At 38.2% G+C, this 15,874-nt stretch overlaps 1 protein-coding gene across 1 annotated transcript in view; it reads right to left on the bottom strand.

Annotated features, from left to right (window-relative positions):
- LOC131061847 (phototropin-2) overlaps nucleotides 1-15,874 on the bottom strand; it is a 446,814-nt gene that overhangs the window by 404,274 nt on the left and 26,666 nt on the right. The window contains exon 3 of the mRNA XM_057995710.2: nucleotides 644-826. Coding sequence (XP_057851693.2) covers nucleotides 644-826 — 183 coding nt within the window. The remainder of the gene's footprint in view (nucleotides 1-643; nucleotides 827-15,874) is intronic.

Raw genomic sequence — 15,874 nt, 5'->3', positions numbered from 1 at the left:
ACCAAGAAATAACAATTTTAACCCTATGGCACCATATATCTTCAATTTAAAATTGCATAAAGAAAAATGAAGATAGGAAAAGACAGATAAAATCACATTGATATATATATCGGTGATTGAGGCTTCAAATTTTCCTTAAAGCTATAAATTATTTTCCATTTAAACAAAGATATGTATTCAATCTGGTGTTAGGAAGTACCGAGGAGCTAATGATAAATTATTATGTATTACAAGCATGGGGGAAAAACAATTGCATTTGGATGGATACTATTCGGCAAAGAATTTAGATATATATCACAAGTCACAATGAGTTTCAGTTTAATTTAAATTATGATTACTTTGGTCCACATCTACAAAACAATTTGAAAGTATCAAACAGAAGACTCAAGTCAGTGGTTAGAAAGCTACTTTTAAGCAAAATTCATCCCAAGCACTAGGGAATGCAAGTTTACCTTTAAAATGATTAAAAAAAATGTAGAAACTATCAAAAGGTGAGCAACCCCAACATGTAATTTAATCATATTAGCTAAAATCTCATAAACAAGGATGATGTTTGCATCAAATGTGGCTTCCCAATGAAAGAACAACTTATGCTACTAGAACTGAACCTACCAACAAATACATGATTCCTATGATGGCTTACCCAATGTATTTGATGGTTTTTCCATTTTCATCCTTTATGGGCGTTATTGTAAGGAGGTTCCAAAAAGGTGTCCTGTCCTTCTTATAATTCAACAATCGTCCACAATAAGTTTTCCCTGTAGACAATGCTTCACGTATCCTTGAAACTTCTTTATGATCTGTTTTAGCTCCCTGAAGAAAACGGCTGCAAAGAAGAAACACATGTTTAATAGGCTTTCAATTAAGCAGTGAGGCTTCTTATTTTCCTAAATTCATTTCATTCATTTGAGTCCATTGAATGCATATTATAATTATCTTCATTGAAATACCAAAAAGTATCACCAATCAGCAAGTTCAGATTTCGCAAGGCAAGTGTTTGACAAAATTCCTAAGGGTAGAAATCAGTGATTTGAGGGCAGAATTAGCAAGGGACATTTCTAGCCTCTGTTTAAGGTTGAATCCCTAGCCAATTGGTTAAGGCAATCCATATTCTAGCCGCAGCTGGGACTCTAGATAACATGGGTTCTCTTTTCTGTGCAGCTGAACGTGCCCTTTACCTACTGTTGTTGAATCTGGATGCAATGATTTTGGGATCAATTTGATATTAGACCAGATACGTGATGAAAAGGGGAGTGGTGTGGGCTTCTGTGGAGCAGTCATGGCAGAATGGGGAACTTCTCAGAGGGGTGCGAACTGGAGATTTCAGTGAGCAGCAAATGGTTTCCATTCCTTGGTGTGAGAATGAACAAAGCCACATGCAATCTCTGAGACCTGCATTTAAATGTTTGACATCTTATTTCTGCTGCAGTAATCAAGTTTGGGCCTATGCAGACGAGGAATCCAGTCAGCTAGACATGACTTATTCACTGTGCTATGTATTTCTAGTATGAAATAATATTCAAATAAGATTATATTCTAATCTTATAACAGAAATTTGTTTTAGTCATTTTGCAATTCCATGGCATATTGAAAGCCTGAGTGTGAACATACATTATAACTTGTTATCACATAAACATACAATAAACTTTATCACAAGCTTGCAAACTATTCAAAAAAAGGGGTAAAAAATTGAAGGGGGATTCTACAGAACCCATATTTATAGAGTCAATTACATTATTACACTACTTGAAGATGTAAAATTGTGAGAAGTTCGAGTGTTTCTACAGAAGAGTTACAAAGTTGAGGACTCACTGCAAATGTTAGAAGAAACTATGTCAAATGACTCTCCCATACCCATTGTCTTGAGAACACTATGCCCTTCCTTTTGAATTTCTATTATTTGTGTAACCGTGGCTAGCAAAAAGCCATTGTTTGAGGAGTTGGTGAATCTTCTTCAATAAGAGAAATAAATTTGTGATGAGACCATAGATTCCCAAGAAAATCAAGCAGTCACATCTCAACAAAGGTGAAAGAAACCTAAACGCTGGAGAGGTCCACCTAGTCCATCAAACTCAAACAAGCCAATTCATTTGCATGAAAAAAAAGGTGATTCATTTGTACGAAGAAGGGATACTCTCTACAAGAATGGTGGCATAAATTATTTTCCATAGTGAATCAAGCCAATGAAATCAATGACGTAATTCGCAAGGGGATGAGAAGAAGAATTTGTATTGGCACAATTAGAACAAGCAACAAGGGAATGTTACTTCACACATGTGACAAGGGAGTACCGGCCAATTTTCAATGGGTTTGTGGTAGAGATCCCCATTCCAACCTTGTGCTCAGCAAACTGAAAAGTGTGGACAGCCATGATTTGTCTTCCCAACTCCATAAGAATGATCTTATCAGTTGGGTATCTGGGAAGCATGTATGGCTGACCACCATAGCATCCGATCCTTATATAGGTGAAGGTGGGAAACTGCAGAAACAAACATCCATACTCGCACATCTTGTCCCATGCCTCATCTGATAGTCTCTTGTTCCTGAGATTTCTATCAAATTGACACATGAAATATCCGAAGAATGCATCTTGGATTCTTCTGAAATGCAGTCTACTGGGTTTCAATGGCAACTGGTCATAATACTCCCAAACTGGTATAAGTGAGCGATCACCCTTGGTAGAAAGACCTGGAAAGTGTCTAAGTGATGCTGCTAAGTATACCAAATATGAATTTATGAAGGTGGTCATGGTGGTAGGAACTGCTGCAAGTTGTTCACACAAGGCATCGCTGATGTCTTCTCCCCATGAAATGTGATGTGACTGTCGTATGAACATGATGAACCGATACATCCATGGTTCAAAGACATTGGAATGCTCAAGGCCCATCATTCTGCTGAGAAGGGTTATGGTGTCTCCTATCTCCCATTTGAAATAGCAGCGGTACAACTTCGCCCACCTTGAGAAGGAGGCTCGTGGCTCTTGGATCCACCTATTGATGTGTTGCCTGCAATCTTTTTCCCTCTTCACATAATACTCCGCTGCACTTTCTTTGGAGATTTCCAATTAAACAGGTGCAGAAGGTATTCTAAAGACCTTCTCAATCATATTTGCATCAAGACGGATTATAGCTTCACCATCATCATTTTTGATGACTCTTGACTCTTTGTCAAAATGATGGGCGCATGCAAGAACGAACTCAGGTTCTAGGGCAGCCACCGGGAAAGAAGATGCATGATGGATATGGCTGTCCAATAGTAGCTGCAAGTTATTATCATGTGGATCTTCTACCCTTTTGACGAATTCCGACATATCAACGTGCCCTATTTCCGTGTCTCTGATGCGATCCAAAGGAGAAGAAACCTGTGAAGGTGCAATCTCGTTCTGATATTTGTCATATTTGTATTTCATCTTCTTTGGAGTTGGAGATGCCAGAAAATCTGACATTGATTGTAAACCTGGAATGCTGTGATGAAGACTTAAAAGAGTTAAGGCAACATCATAGTCAACTACAAATATCATTCTTCCTTCTCCAAATGGGTAAAACTTTGATTCTTGAACTTTACGATTTTGTGAGAGGAAGAGGGGAAATATGTAGAAATGGGAAAATCTTGACTTTGACCAATTTCGGATCTTGGGGGAATTTTCGCAAGTATACAATTTGGAAAGAACATACATGCAATCGGGGTTTTAAAACCCGAATACAAGTACACTTGTAAATTCGCAAATAGAGAAATGGATGAAAAATGATATTTTGACTTGCGGGAAATGACGGAAATGAAAAGTACGGATATGGTAAATATGAATGGATAGAAATGGGAAAATCTGGGAAATTCATTTTCATGAAAATGGGAAGAACTCTTCAACATGTAATCCGGTTTTCAAAACCCGAATTTGCAAGGGAGGGGTATTTCACACTTTTCAACTTGGGATTTCAACCAAAAATGGTTAAATTCCTTAACTGTAGGGGAAGAACAAGAATTTCCAGCGAACTCATAATCGAGATTAAAAATCTCGAATACAAGTAAAGAGGGAAATTATGGGAAGAACAATGCAATTCAAAAATTGCATACCAAGGGAAGATTTCTCTCACAAAAACCGATTTTTGGGGGAAGAACAACACATGCCAAAAATGCAACTAATAAAGAAAACTAAGAGAGCAAGAAAATAACAAAATGAAGGAAAGAAAGGAAAGAGAACATACCTTTCTTGGAAATGCAAATGCTTCTCCAAAAATGCAACCAATTTTTGGAAAGAAGGAAAACCAATAAATAGAAGCAATCCGCAATGCCAAACCCTTAACATGTTTTTGCAAAAATGCCCCAAACTGATAAATGTAGCAGCAATCCCAAATTTGGAGGACCAAAATGCCAATGAGAGAGCACACCCAAGAGGGTTGGAACAAAACACCTAATGAGGAGTAGAAGAAATGGTGACAAGTGTTTGCAAAACGTAACCAAAGGAATCACGTGGAGGAAAACGTGGCCACCATTTGCATCTTCAACGGCATCATTAAATAGCTCAAAACTCCTCCCAAACTCCACGCCTAGGTGAGAGAGGGCAAAACGATTTAGGAGATTGCAGCTTGTTGGAGATTTCATCAACCAAAATGTGGCATTAAAGAAAAACGTGATTGCTGATTTAGGGCGAAAAACCAGTCAATGCAACCTCCATATGGCGTGAAAGATGTCCAAGAATGCATGAAAATAGGATGCAAGCCAAAACGCCTTCCTCCTCCAACAATTTCTCCACATTAATTGCCTTGAAATGGTCAAAAACCGTTTTTTCTTGCAATTCTGGTTTTTTGGAATAAATGACAAGTTCAATTTTGCATAAGGGAATGGAAATCGGGTTTTTGGGAGAGAATAACAAGTTTCAATTTCACTTTTTCCACTTACAAGGCAAAATCGGGATTTATAAGACAAATAGAAAGTTTAAAATTCACTTTTTCACTTACCAAGCCAAAATCGGGATTTTTTAGACAAATGACAAATTTAAAATTGTCAAAAATGCACTTGCAAGGCAAAATCGGGTTTTTTGGAGAGGAATACAAGTTTTAATTACTTTTAAGAGGGGAATAAAATCCCTACAACAAGTTAGAAATGCTTGCACATTTGTAATGGGGATTCAAAATCCCTATTACATTTAAAAACCATTAAAGTAGGGGTTTTTAGACCAAACTGCAAGTTTACTTGTAATTGAGCCAAAAAATCCCTATTTTAACTAAACAAGACCAAAAAACAATAAAAAAGATAAAAACAACAAAGGGGAAATTTAAAACAAATTACAAGTAACATCTTTTAAATAAAAGCGCACATGTAATAAGTCAAAAATTCCCCTACAAAGACCAAAACAATGAATATCATTAAAACTTGCAGTTTGAAGAAAATTCTCCACCTGCAGTCGGGATTTTAAAACCCGAAATTGAAGGAAAGACATAGAAAACGAACCTAGAATTCGACGAAATTCGAAACGCAGTTCAAGGATGGACTGAGGATTAAGCCAATCCAAGGATTAGTCAAAATTTTGCCTTGGGAAGCGTGCCATAGAGTAAAAAATTTCATTTTTTCACAAAAATTTCATATAGTGGTCCTTCATTTTTGGAAACAAAAATGAGGACAACAGGCCACTTATAGGAGCTCCTTCAGCACTGGAGCAATGCCCCTTGTGTGGTTGCCAGAGTGCCGCCAGATTCTGTTTTTGTCGACCGCACTCCGCCTTGTGGTCGCCGCCATGGTTGCAATTCCTCCGCTCGATGCTCTTAGACCCCGCGGTCCCAAGCTCCTTGCTGCTCCTCTGGTGGGAGAGATGATGCGTGGAGGCGCCACTCGGCTTCTCCTCCCCATCGTGGCTCTGCCTCGAGGTAGCCTTCTACTGCTCTTGTTACTTTGGCTCCTACTGCTAGTGATGGCTCTGGGTGGCCTACTGCCACCTCCAAGTTTCCTCGCCTGGCTCTGGTTATTTCGCCTCCCAAGCGGAAGGAAGGAGAAGAAGAAAAAGGCCCTGAAGATGGATGCTCCATGCCAGACCCAACTCCTGGCCCCGTTGATGTATGGGGCAAGAAAGATGATCCAAATCCTCCTCCCTTGACTACCTCTGCTTTGGCTACTTAAGGAAGTTTTTTAATGAATAGCTTTGTTTTTTAACTCCAGCTTCTTGCTGTGTGACTCTCGCGGGGTGATCTTGTATCCCTCGGGCTTTTTTTGTGAATATGTACTTTAATATTTTTATTTAATAGAGAAGGCCTATTCATCAACACAAAATAGGAACTTTCAAAAAATAGAAAGTTACTCAGAATTCGCTCAAATTTCACATGACGGATCCTTAGAGGGCCCTGACTTCATTGCAACTTTCAGTTTTTGAAAACCCTAAAAGGAAACCCCTAAAATCTAGAACTAAAGGCAGAAACCCTAAAACTAACAAAACAAGCCCTAGACTTAGCCAAATTTGCTCAAACGAGCTGCAGACTTAAACAAACTGACCCTCAAACATTTGGAAATTGAAAGGACTGATGAGATCGCCGCGAAAAAGACCTAAAAACCAAAACCAAAAGATCAAGAGGGCCTAAAAAGTAGGGGTCCCCATTTGCAATGGGGCGATGTGTGAAAACATCACAACACCGCCCATGCTTGTGGAATTCCTTGACTTACGAATCCTAGCGCCCATATCAATCCTTGGAACATTTGAATTAGCGCATTCAATTCCTTAATAACCATGTGTTAGCACTCATGAATCCTTGCACATCATGTTTTAGCGCTTGTCAATCCAACATTACCTTGATCTAGCAACCTCAATTCCACGTCCACCATGTTTTGGCAACCACTCATCTTTGGCTTGTATCAGCTAGCGCTCATCAATTCTTAGAAACCATCATTTACCACCCTATGTTCCTTGGAACACATGAATAAGCACTCAACATTTGTCCTTAGTCACTTGGAATTTCCGCCTAGCATCTATGAATTGTCCTTGGCACACATGAATCAGCACTCAGCATTTGTCCCTGCCTATCTTGAAATCCCGCCTTGAGAACAATCCTTCATGCCCTAGGATTCCCGCCTAGCTTTCACCTAAGTCCCTCTACACCTCTCAAGACTGCCACCTTATCCTTGTGTATCCTCAATTTGCACCTATCATAGCTATGAGCAACCTGAATATGTGCCCAGCAAGTAGATAAAATCAGACCTAAAAAATCAGAGCAGCCTGATTTGCATCTGACTTTATAAAAAGAGCAGAGAGATCAAAGATTGAATGCAATGAGAAAGGTGGATTGTGTTCGACCTTGGACGCTCAACACTCATTTATATGTGTTCAAACAATGAGTTTTCCCAGCCAACCTGATGTTGCAAAGAAAAAAAGAACATATCAGATGTCTGGCCAACTTCAGTTGTCCTTAAGAAGGCCTAAAGTGCGCTCTTGATGTGTCCTTGAACCTCCCTTGGACCTGCTCAGAGGAAAGGGTTCCTGAGTCGACCCACTTTGAGGAAGGAATTCATAAAATTGAAATGAAAAACAAATAATTATCAATCCCAGCCGCAACCTAATTGATTTGGAGCAAATTAAGGGGTGAGGAATCATATAAGGTGAAGACTAATTTCATTTCAATGGCATCAATTCAATTCATCTTGAAGCGAATATTCATCAGACCTGAGCAAATTTGAGGAGCGATTTGGGACCAAATTTCATGAGAAGATTCAACATTGATTAAGGCAAATTTATAGATCAGACTTTGGGTGAATTTAAGAGGCTAAATTCCAGTCACAGGCAGGGCTGAGCACATTCAGATTTGAACAAATTATATTCACAGTTTGATCAGATTCCAAGTTAACATCATCATTTCCAGACCATAGTTATTCATTTCCAGATTTTTGATTGATAAGTGTTGATGTTGTTTTCTGAGATAAGTGTGTAAGATCGAATTCATTATCACCTTCCTCCTGATCCATAATGTTTCTTTTTCAGGTTCAAGAATGGAATGTGAAATGAAAGACTCCACCAATTCAAGGGCAAGATCTGCAAATTCAATGCAAGGAAGATGAAGAACTCAATGATGCAAGAAAAGAACATCATGCACAGGTAACAAATGTGGATGGAGGATACACTCGCAAGGACAACACTGTGAATATTAGAATATCATTCACCATTTGATTGACAAGGAATTCAAGAAGATGATAAAGAGGGATACAACTACAACAATATTGAATTTCCTTTGGAACTACAAGATCCCAAGGTCAAAGTCAGAGACATAAAAGACATCATTGAGATGATACTACTACAAGGAAATCAATCGAATCAAGGATATGTTTCACCTTTCAAGGAAACGTCAAGATGTACATACATAAGGTGATTGCAACACATTCCACATTCAAGAGCTACACCAAGGGAATACAATTCATAGCATGATGATGAAGGTGAGATAAGGATCATCAAGGAGAGAACTAGTTCAAAATTCCCAAGCATGAGAAGGAAATGCATTACAAAGAAGGAAAATTCTTGAACAAGATGGAAAGTGAAATGCAGTCAAGGATGAATGATAGTTTCAAAAGAGTTAAGCAAAATTAGAAATTTGATCACCAAAGATGATGCAATTTGGGAATATGAACCATCACTAGCAATCAAGCTTGGAAATGTTAGGTATCAAGTGACATGCATGATGAAGTGGCACCTAATCAATCTCAACCAATCAGGTCATTCCAAACTAACATATCCAAGTGCATTGAAACTAACTCATCCTACGAGGAGGACAACTATACATGTGGAGGGCACCAAATTCAATATACCTAATGAGATATCCACCTTAGTTTTTTTCATTTTTTAAACACAACAAATTCACCCAATAGCGTTAGCAAAGATGAAATACTAAGAGCATTACATATTGGCGGTTAGACCAACCACTTCCACTTTTCAGCGGGATAATGAAAAACTGAAAATTAAACAACTACTTGGCGGTATAACCAGCCACTTCCACCTTCAATGGGGAAAATTACAAACCAAAGAGGACTAAATTGAGTAAATGACAATCACTCGACCACTTTTTAGCAGGAGGACTAGAAATAACAGAGCTATCACTCAACCACTTATTCAGCGGGAGGACAGAAGTACAATATGAAAAAGGGATAGACGGCTAGGCCAGCTTCTTCCACTTATGCAGTGGGTAATACAAGAAAGTAAGATGCAAAATAAAAAATGGACTGTTTCAATACTACTGAATACAACCTTAAAATGAGCAACTTTGCAAGATACTGTCAGTACAATAAAGCTCCAATCTCCAATAGATATAAGACAGTACTCCAAGAAGCTACAAACAAGAAACTGAAAAACACAAGCCAAAATGAACAATTTAACAAATCTGATATAGCCTATCAGCAACACCAAAAATCAGACCAGCAACACTGTGAAGTCCATACCTCCATCAAAACACCTCTGAATGGCTCCAAATCAATGGAAAAGGAGAGCTAGGATAGGGGTGCCCAAGTACCAATCAACAAACTATGCCAAACCCCCTTAAACTTTTACGCATGCTTCCCAATGTCACTGCAGCATGGTACGGCCTGCCTCGAGAGGGGCGATCTGCATTAAAAATCAGGTCCTTCGCTATTGTTGTCCTCATTTTTGAATTTTCAAAAATGTGACAACCCCTCCAAATTTTTGCTCAAAATGTATCATTTTTGTTTCCAAGGCATGTTTTACGAGGTGAAAAACTCACATTTGTTAGTGTCAAATCATTGGGGGGTGTCTTTGCCATCATTGTCCAATTTTTGGTGAGTTTTGGCCTTTATTTTCCTAGTTTTTTGTGCAATTTCAGGTTTCAGAGCAATCACTGCAAGTTGAAGATTTTACTCTTAAGGCACACTTACCGAGGCAAAAAATTTGTTTCTGGTTAAACTGGACTAATCTTCGGTCCATCCTCGATCCGCGTTTCAAATTTCATCACATTTCGAGTTCGTTTTCTCTGTCTTTCCTTCAAAATCCGATTTTATTCTCTGGACTGCAAGTGGAAAATTTTCTTTCCTTTGCAAGTTTAGAGTTTCCTTTATGTTTTAGTGTTGTAGGGGTTTTTTCTAGCAATTACAAGTGAACTTTTTAAAAGACTTGTAACTTGCTTTTTATTTCCCCTTTCCCCTTTTTGTCTTTTAAGTTGTTTGTAGGAACTTTTTAGACAAATTGTAAGTCAATTTAAAATTACAAGTTTAATGAGAACTTGTAAGTTCTCATAAAAGTTCCTACTTTGTGCTTTTAAGTTGTAATAGGGATTTTATTTCTCTATTACAAGTCTTTTTAAGTTTTTAAATTCTTTTTATGTCTTGTGTCTTACTTGTAATGGGAATTTTATTTCCCTATTACAAGTTTTTATGTTTTTATTCTTTTTAGTTGTAATAGGGATTTTATTTCCCTATTGCAAGTTTTTATGGGTTCCTTTTAAACTTGTAATGGGGATTTTATTTCCCTATTACAAGTTGTTTTGTTGTTTCTTTTTGCTCTTTTTCCTTTCAAACCCGAATTTGCTCAAGTGAAGAAAAAAGTAATTTAATTAAAACTTGCAAAGGGGTTTCTAAAACCCGATTGCATCTTATTTGAAGGCATTTGCTATTTGTATTTGCTAAGGAAGAACCCGACCTACACATTTGCTCCCACAAATCCATTTTTTGTGGCTTTCTTCCCAAAAATCCATCCAACATTCATGCAAAATCGTTAGGAATCAATGTTGGCTGCCACATTTATCAGCAAAAACAGTTTTGGCAAACACGTTTTGCATTTTTTAAGGCATTGTTGAAGACGTTTTTGGATCCATTTTTTTGTTGATTCTTGCCACGTTTTGGAGCATGAAGTTCGCCCTTGTTGCCACATTGCAAACACGTCTTGCATTTTTCCTCCATTGATGAGTGTTTGAAGTCAAAAATACTTCTCTTTCCAAGCCGTTTTGTGTGGAGAGGTTTAAAGGCAAAACCGATTTGTTTGTTGATTGCAATCACAACGTGGTGGCTTCCTTATCTATTTAAAGAGCATTTTGGTTCTTCCCAAGCTCATTTGTTTTGGTCTAAGGCATTCTTCAAGCAAGGTTCATTGAATGCAAGCTGTAAATGTGCAATATTTTCCCCTTTCATTTTTCCTATTTACTTGTATTCGGATTTTCAAAACCCGATTACAAGTAACTATGGTAATGTTGACCTTCCCCCTTTGGTAAAAAGAGTTAATCTTCTTTTTACAAAATTTACAAATGTTGAGGAATTGCCATGAGATTCATTCATTTGATTTCGGTTTTAAAAAATCTGATTACAAGTTGAAGTTTTTCCCTTTTTCCAGGTTGTCAAGCTGAAAATATTTCTTCTCATACATGTACATGGTCATTCTTTTCATCTTCTCCTTCATGTCAAAATCTCTTTCTCACCATTTCATCCACTCATTTCACACCTTCATCCATTTTTCCACACATGTAATGCAGTCAGCCTTCCAAAACCCGAAAGTCACTTGTGAGCCCACTTTTGCATCAATTTATATGTTCCCTTGTCAGTCTTGTTTGCACACACGACCTACCAAAATCAATGGATTAAGGCATAGGCCTTATTTTGCAAGCAGATTCCAAGATTGGAGGATGATACAAAGAAAGAACAACATGACGGAGCCACACAAGGAGATGGATAAGTGATATGAATGCTTTCAAGATAGAGATAGGCTTCTTACTTCAGCCTTGCAAAGAACTTCCCTCCTGAAAAGCCAATACAACCCCAAGCAAGAAGATAAGATTGAAGTTCGTTGGCGAAAGACACAAAGATCATTAAGGATGCAAATTCCCGTTCCGGTTTGAGATGTCTTCACCAATCTCGAATACTTCAAGTTCTAGCAGCATGAAGATTTTCAAAACAGAGGATGATGTAGTTAGAGTCATGTCTTCGGAAACATAGAATAGTTTCAATTGTGTATTTGTAATTTTGTTTTGACAAGTTTACTTGTAAAAATAATTTTGTAATTGCAAGTTTATCACTTGCACTTTTGTAATTACAAGTAAGCTGATTACAAGTCAATTTAGAATAGGACTTGTAATTTTGAATGTCTTAGTCTGTAGTTGGAATAAGTCATGGTGGTTGAGAGAATTTCTCAAGTTAGTTGCAATCCTCCCACCTTTTTCTCAAGGCTCCTCTCCTATTAATACTTGAGGGGGTCTATGTAATTTTTATCTTTTGACAATGCATCAAAATTCCGCCAATTTGTATGTGCACTCTAAGACTTTGAGCTTGGATGTAAATCAGATTGCTTTCAATAAAAGAGGCAAGTTGTATTGAGACTTTGTGCCAATTCAAGTTATTGTGTGACAACATTTTCTGGAGTTGATTGTGATTTTTGTTCTATTGTTCAAGAGGGATTTAAATTCAATCTTGCAAACTTTGAGCTGCTAATTGCATTTGGAGATATAGGTTTGGTTTTCAGACTTGGTCTTGCAGATTTTGAGTTATTTATCATGTTTGAAGCTAGTGTAGAAAGATCAAGCAAAGGGGGTAACTTGCAGACTTTGTGTTACTTTTATTTCCTATGTTTGTGCATAAGAGGTGCATCATGTAGTTAGACTTTGAGCTGCTACATACTATGCTTGGTTACTAGAAATCATCTAAAAAGGTTGATAGGAGAATAGATAGTTTGAGCTTTCTTTCTGTTTTCCCGTCCCAGGGAAGTGACAGAGGTCTTTGTGCTTTCATGGAATCTTTGCTTCCCTTTATGTTCCAAAATCCTACAAAAAAGTCTCATTTCTGTATTTGTTGTTATTTTTTTCCAATCGCTATTACTTTTCTGTAAAGAGAAAAGAGTATAGTTTTTCTTGAAAGAAGAAGAAAGACTATTGTCCCACCCATATTAGATTAGTTTAGTTTGTAGATAGGGGGAACCTTCCCTAAATTAGGAGAGTATCATACTCGCACTGTGGCTGAAACCACAATTTTGCACATCCCCCAACTGTACAAAATTTTCAACCAGCAGCTATAAAATCTGAAACTCAGTAAGGAGGGGCACCTAGCATAGGGGAATCCAACGATCCATTACCCAGAACAATCAGACAATCAAGCAGTGAAATATGAATGAATAACTGCTACAGCCATGAACCAAACCAGCAACATGAAAACACTCCAAAACTCAGAAAACTGAAAATGCATCAACGAAAACCATCCTCGAAAAGCTCAATCTATCCCTCTGAATGAGAAATAGTCTCTCCAATTAGCTAAGTTTTATCTCTCAAGCACGAAACTATCACAAGGCTAGGAAGCTCGCAACTTCGAAGCAAAAATCTAACACAAATTCGGCAGCACTTTGTTACAAAATATTCATGGATGCCCCAAATGAGGAGTAGAGCCCTGTATTTATAAAGAAAGATCCCCTCAAATTCAAATTCAACTCCCTCCAAAATGAAATGTCACTTTGGATGCCAAAATATAAAATTATTTGACTTAGATTAAAGCCAAATATCTCTCCAAGGGGTATGCCAACTTAAGCTCATATTTTTGCATTTGAAAGATTAAAACCTTTAATAAAATATCTCCAAAGTGGACGCCCAACCTTATAACTTAAATAATACTTTATCACCACAAGTCGTCTCCTTAAATCATAACCAAAAATACGTAAGTCACACGCCTAGGCCAAGGGGGGCAATAAAATATATCAAAATACTTTTTCCATGTGCTGAACAACTACCATAGTGAACTGAAGGCCAAAATACTAAAAACTGCATTGCCAGAAATAGCCTCTAAACTGGACCACTAAAACCTACCAAAAATAGTACTTACTAAAAATAGTGTGTCCAAATGCATTTTAACCACATTCTGAGCAATCGTTGCAACTTACTAAAAATAGTAAGTCCAAAAAGGTATTCAGATTCATTTGCATGTCACACCATCGCGAAGCTCTCTAAAAACCCAAAAGGAATCTAGAATCAAAACTGTAAAACTCCAACATGCAAGCGACCAAAACTGCTAAAGAACCCTCCTAGAAAATAGAAAACCCTAATTACTGCTCCCAACTAGCCTACGAGTCTTTGGAATAGGCTAACAATCAACTGAACTGATCACTGTTGAGAAGAGGACATTACAGTCTGCCCTCCCCAAGATTGCTTGTCCTCGAGCAATCGCAAGCTTGGATGCTACAAAATCTTCTCATTCTCTCAAGTAGCATCCTCCATTGACAAATTCTTCCACTTCACCAAATACTCCCTGATTGTCCTTCTCCTCAAAGAGCGCTCTTTGTAATCAATGATCTCCTCTAGAATTAACACCAATTGTCCTTCCTCATCCAAAGGAGGCAAGTCAGAAGAGACAACTACATTGTGTCCAAGTGCCTTCTTGAGGCGAGACACGTGGAAGACATTGTGAACTTTGCTACTTGTTGGTAGCTCCAACTCATAAGCCACTGCACCAACTCTCCTGATGACTTTGAACAGCCCATAGAAACATGGCTTGAGTTTCTCTGCTCTAGTCTTCTTGAGAGTAGATTGTCTGAAAGGCTGAAGCCTAAGATGGACCATGTCTCCAACCTCAAATGTGCGTTCTATATGCTCCTAGTCAGCATACAACTTATGTTGATTCTGTGCAATCTGGAGGTTATTCTTCAAAGCCTTCAAAATATCTTGACACCATTACACCATATCCTTTGCTTATGGGGCTTTGCTATCACCAAACATCAAATCAGGAAAGCTAGGGGCCTTGTATCCATAGAGTACCATGAAGGGAGACATTTTGATGGACATGTGGTAGGATGAATTGTAGCAATACTCCCCTAAGTGAAGCCATCTCACCCAAGCTCTCTACTGCTCCGAGACATAATTCCTGAGATAGCCCTCCAACCACTTATTTACAATCTCTGTTTGCCCATCAATCTATGGGTGATAACTAGTGCTTGGAGTGAGCACCGTACCACACAATCTGAAAACCTCTTGCCAAAAAGTGCTTAGGAACTTGCTATTCCTATCACTCACAATGTTTTTTGGCAACCCATGCAGTCTAAACACCTCATGAAAGAATAGATCTACAGCTTGAGCTGCTGAAAATGAGCTGGTGATTGCAAAAAAGTGAGCAAACTTGGTCAATCTATCCACCACAACATAGATCCAATCCTTGCCATGAGCTCTTGGCAACCCCGTGATGAAATCCATCGATATGCTTTCCCATTTTTGATTGAAAATTGGTAAAGGCTGCAACAAACCAGCTGGAAGCATATGCTCATTTTTGTTCATCTGACAAGTGTGACACTCGTTAATATAGCTCAAAACATCATTCTTCAACCCCCTCCAAGAGAATCTCTCACGAATCTGCCTATAGGTCTTGAAATATCCTCGATGACCAGCAAGAGGGATATCATGGAAAGTCTGCAAAACCTTCTTCTTGGGCTTAGATTTGGGCAACAAAAGGATCCTTCCTTTGAAGTGTATCAACCCATCAATTACCTTGTACCTTTCATCATGAAAAGTACCCTCAACAATGTTGGTTGCAAACTAATTTTTGGCATAATCAGCAAGCAACAGGTCCTTCCAATAAGCAGTAAGCTCACACAAAAAGCTCAAATGTGGCCTTCTTGAAAGAGCATCCGCCACAATGTTGGTTTTTCCCTTGACATACTCAATGTCAAAAACATAAGCTTGTAGCTTACTCACCCACTTTTGTTGCCTTTCGTTCAAGTTCTTTTGGTGCATAAAGTGATTGAGACTATTGTGATCAGTTTTGACAACAAATTTGCTCCTCACCAAGTATTGCCTAAATTTGGCCAATGCATGCATGATCGCAAGCATTTCCTTGTCATAGATAGAGTAAGTCCTCTCAACTCCTCGTATTTTTTTGCTCTCAAATACAATTAGATGCTTCTCTTGTATCAAAACAACACCAATACCTTCTCCAGATGCATCAC

The sequence above is a fragment of the Cryptomeria japonica genome, chromosome 4 (genome assembly GCF_030272615.1).
Source record: "Cryptomeria japonica chromosome 4, Sugi_1.0, whole genome shotgun sequence".
In the NCBI taxonomy this organism is placed as follows: Eukaryota; Viridiplantae; Streptophyta; class Pinopsida; order Cupressales; family Cupressaceae; genus Cryptomeria; species Cryptomeria japonica.
This window is presented reverse-complemented; position numbering and strand designations above follow the sequence as displayed.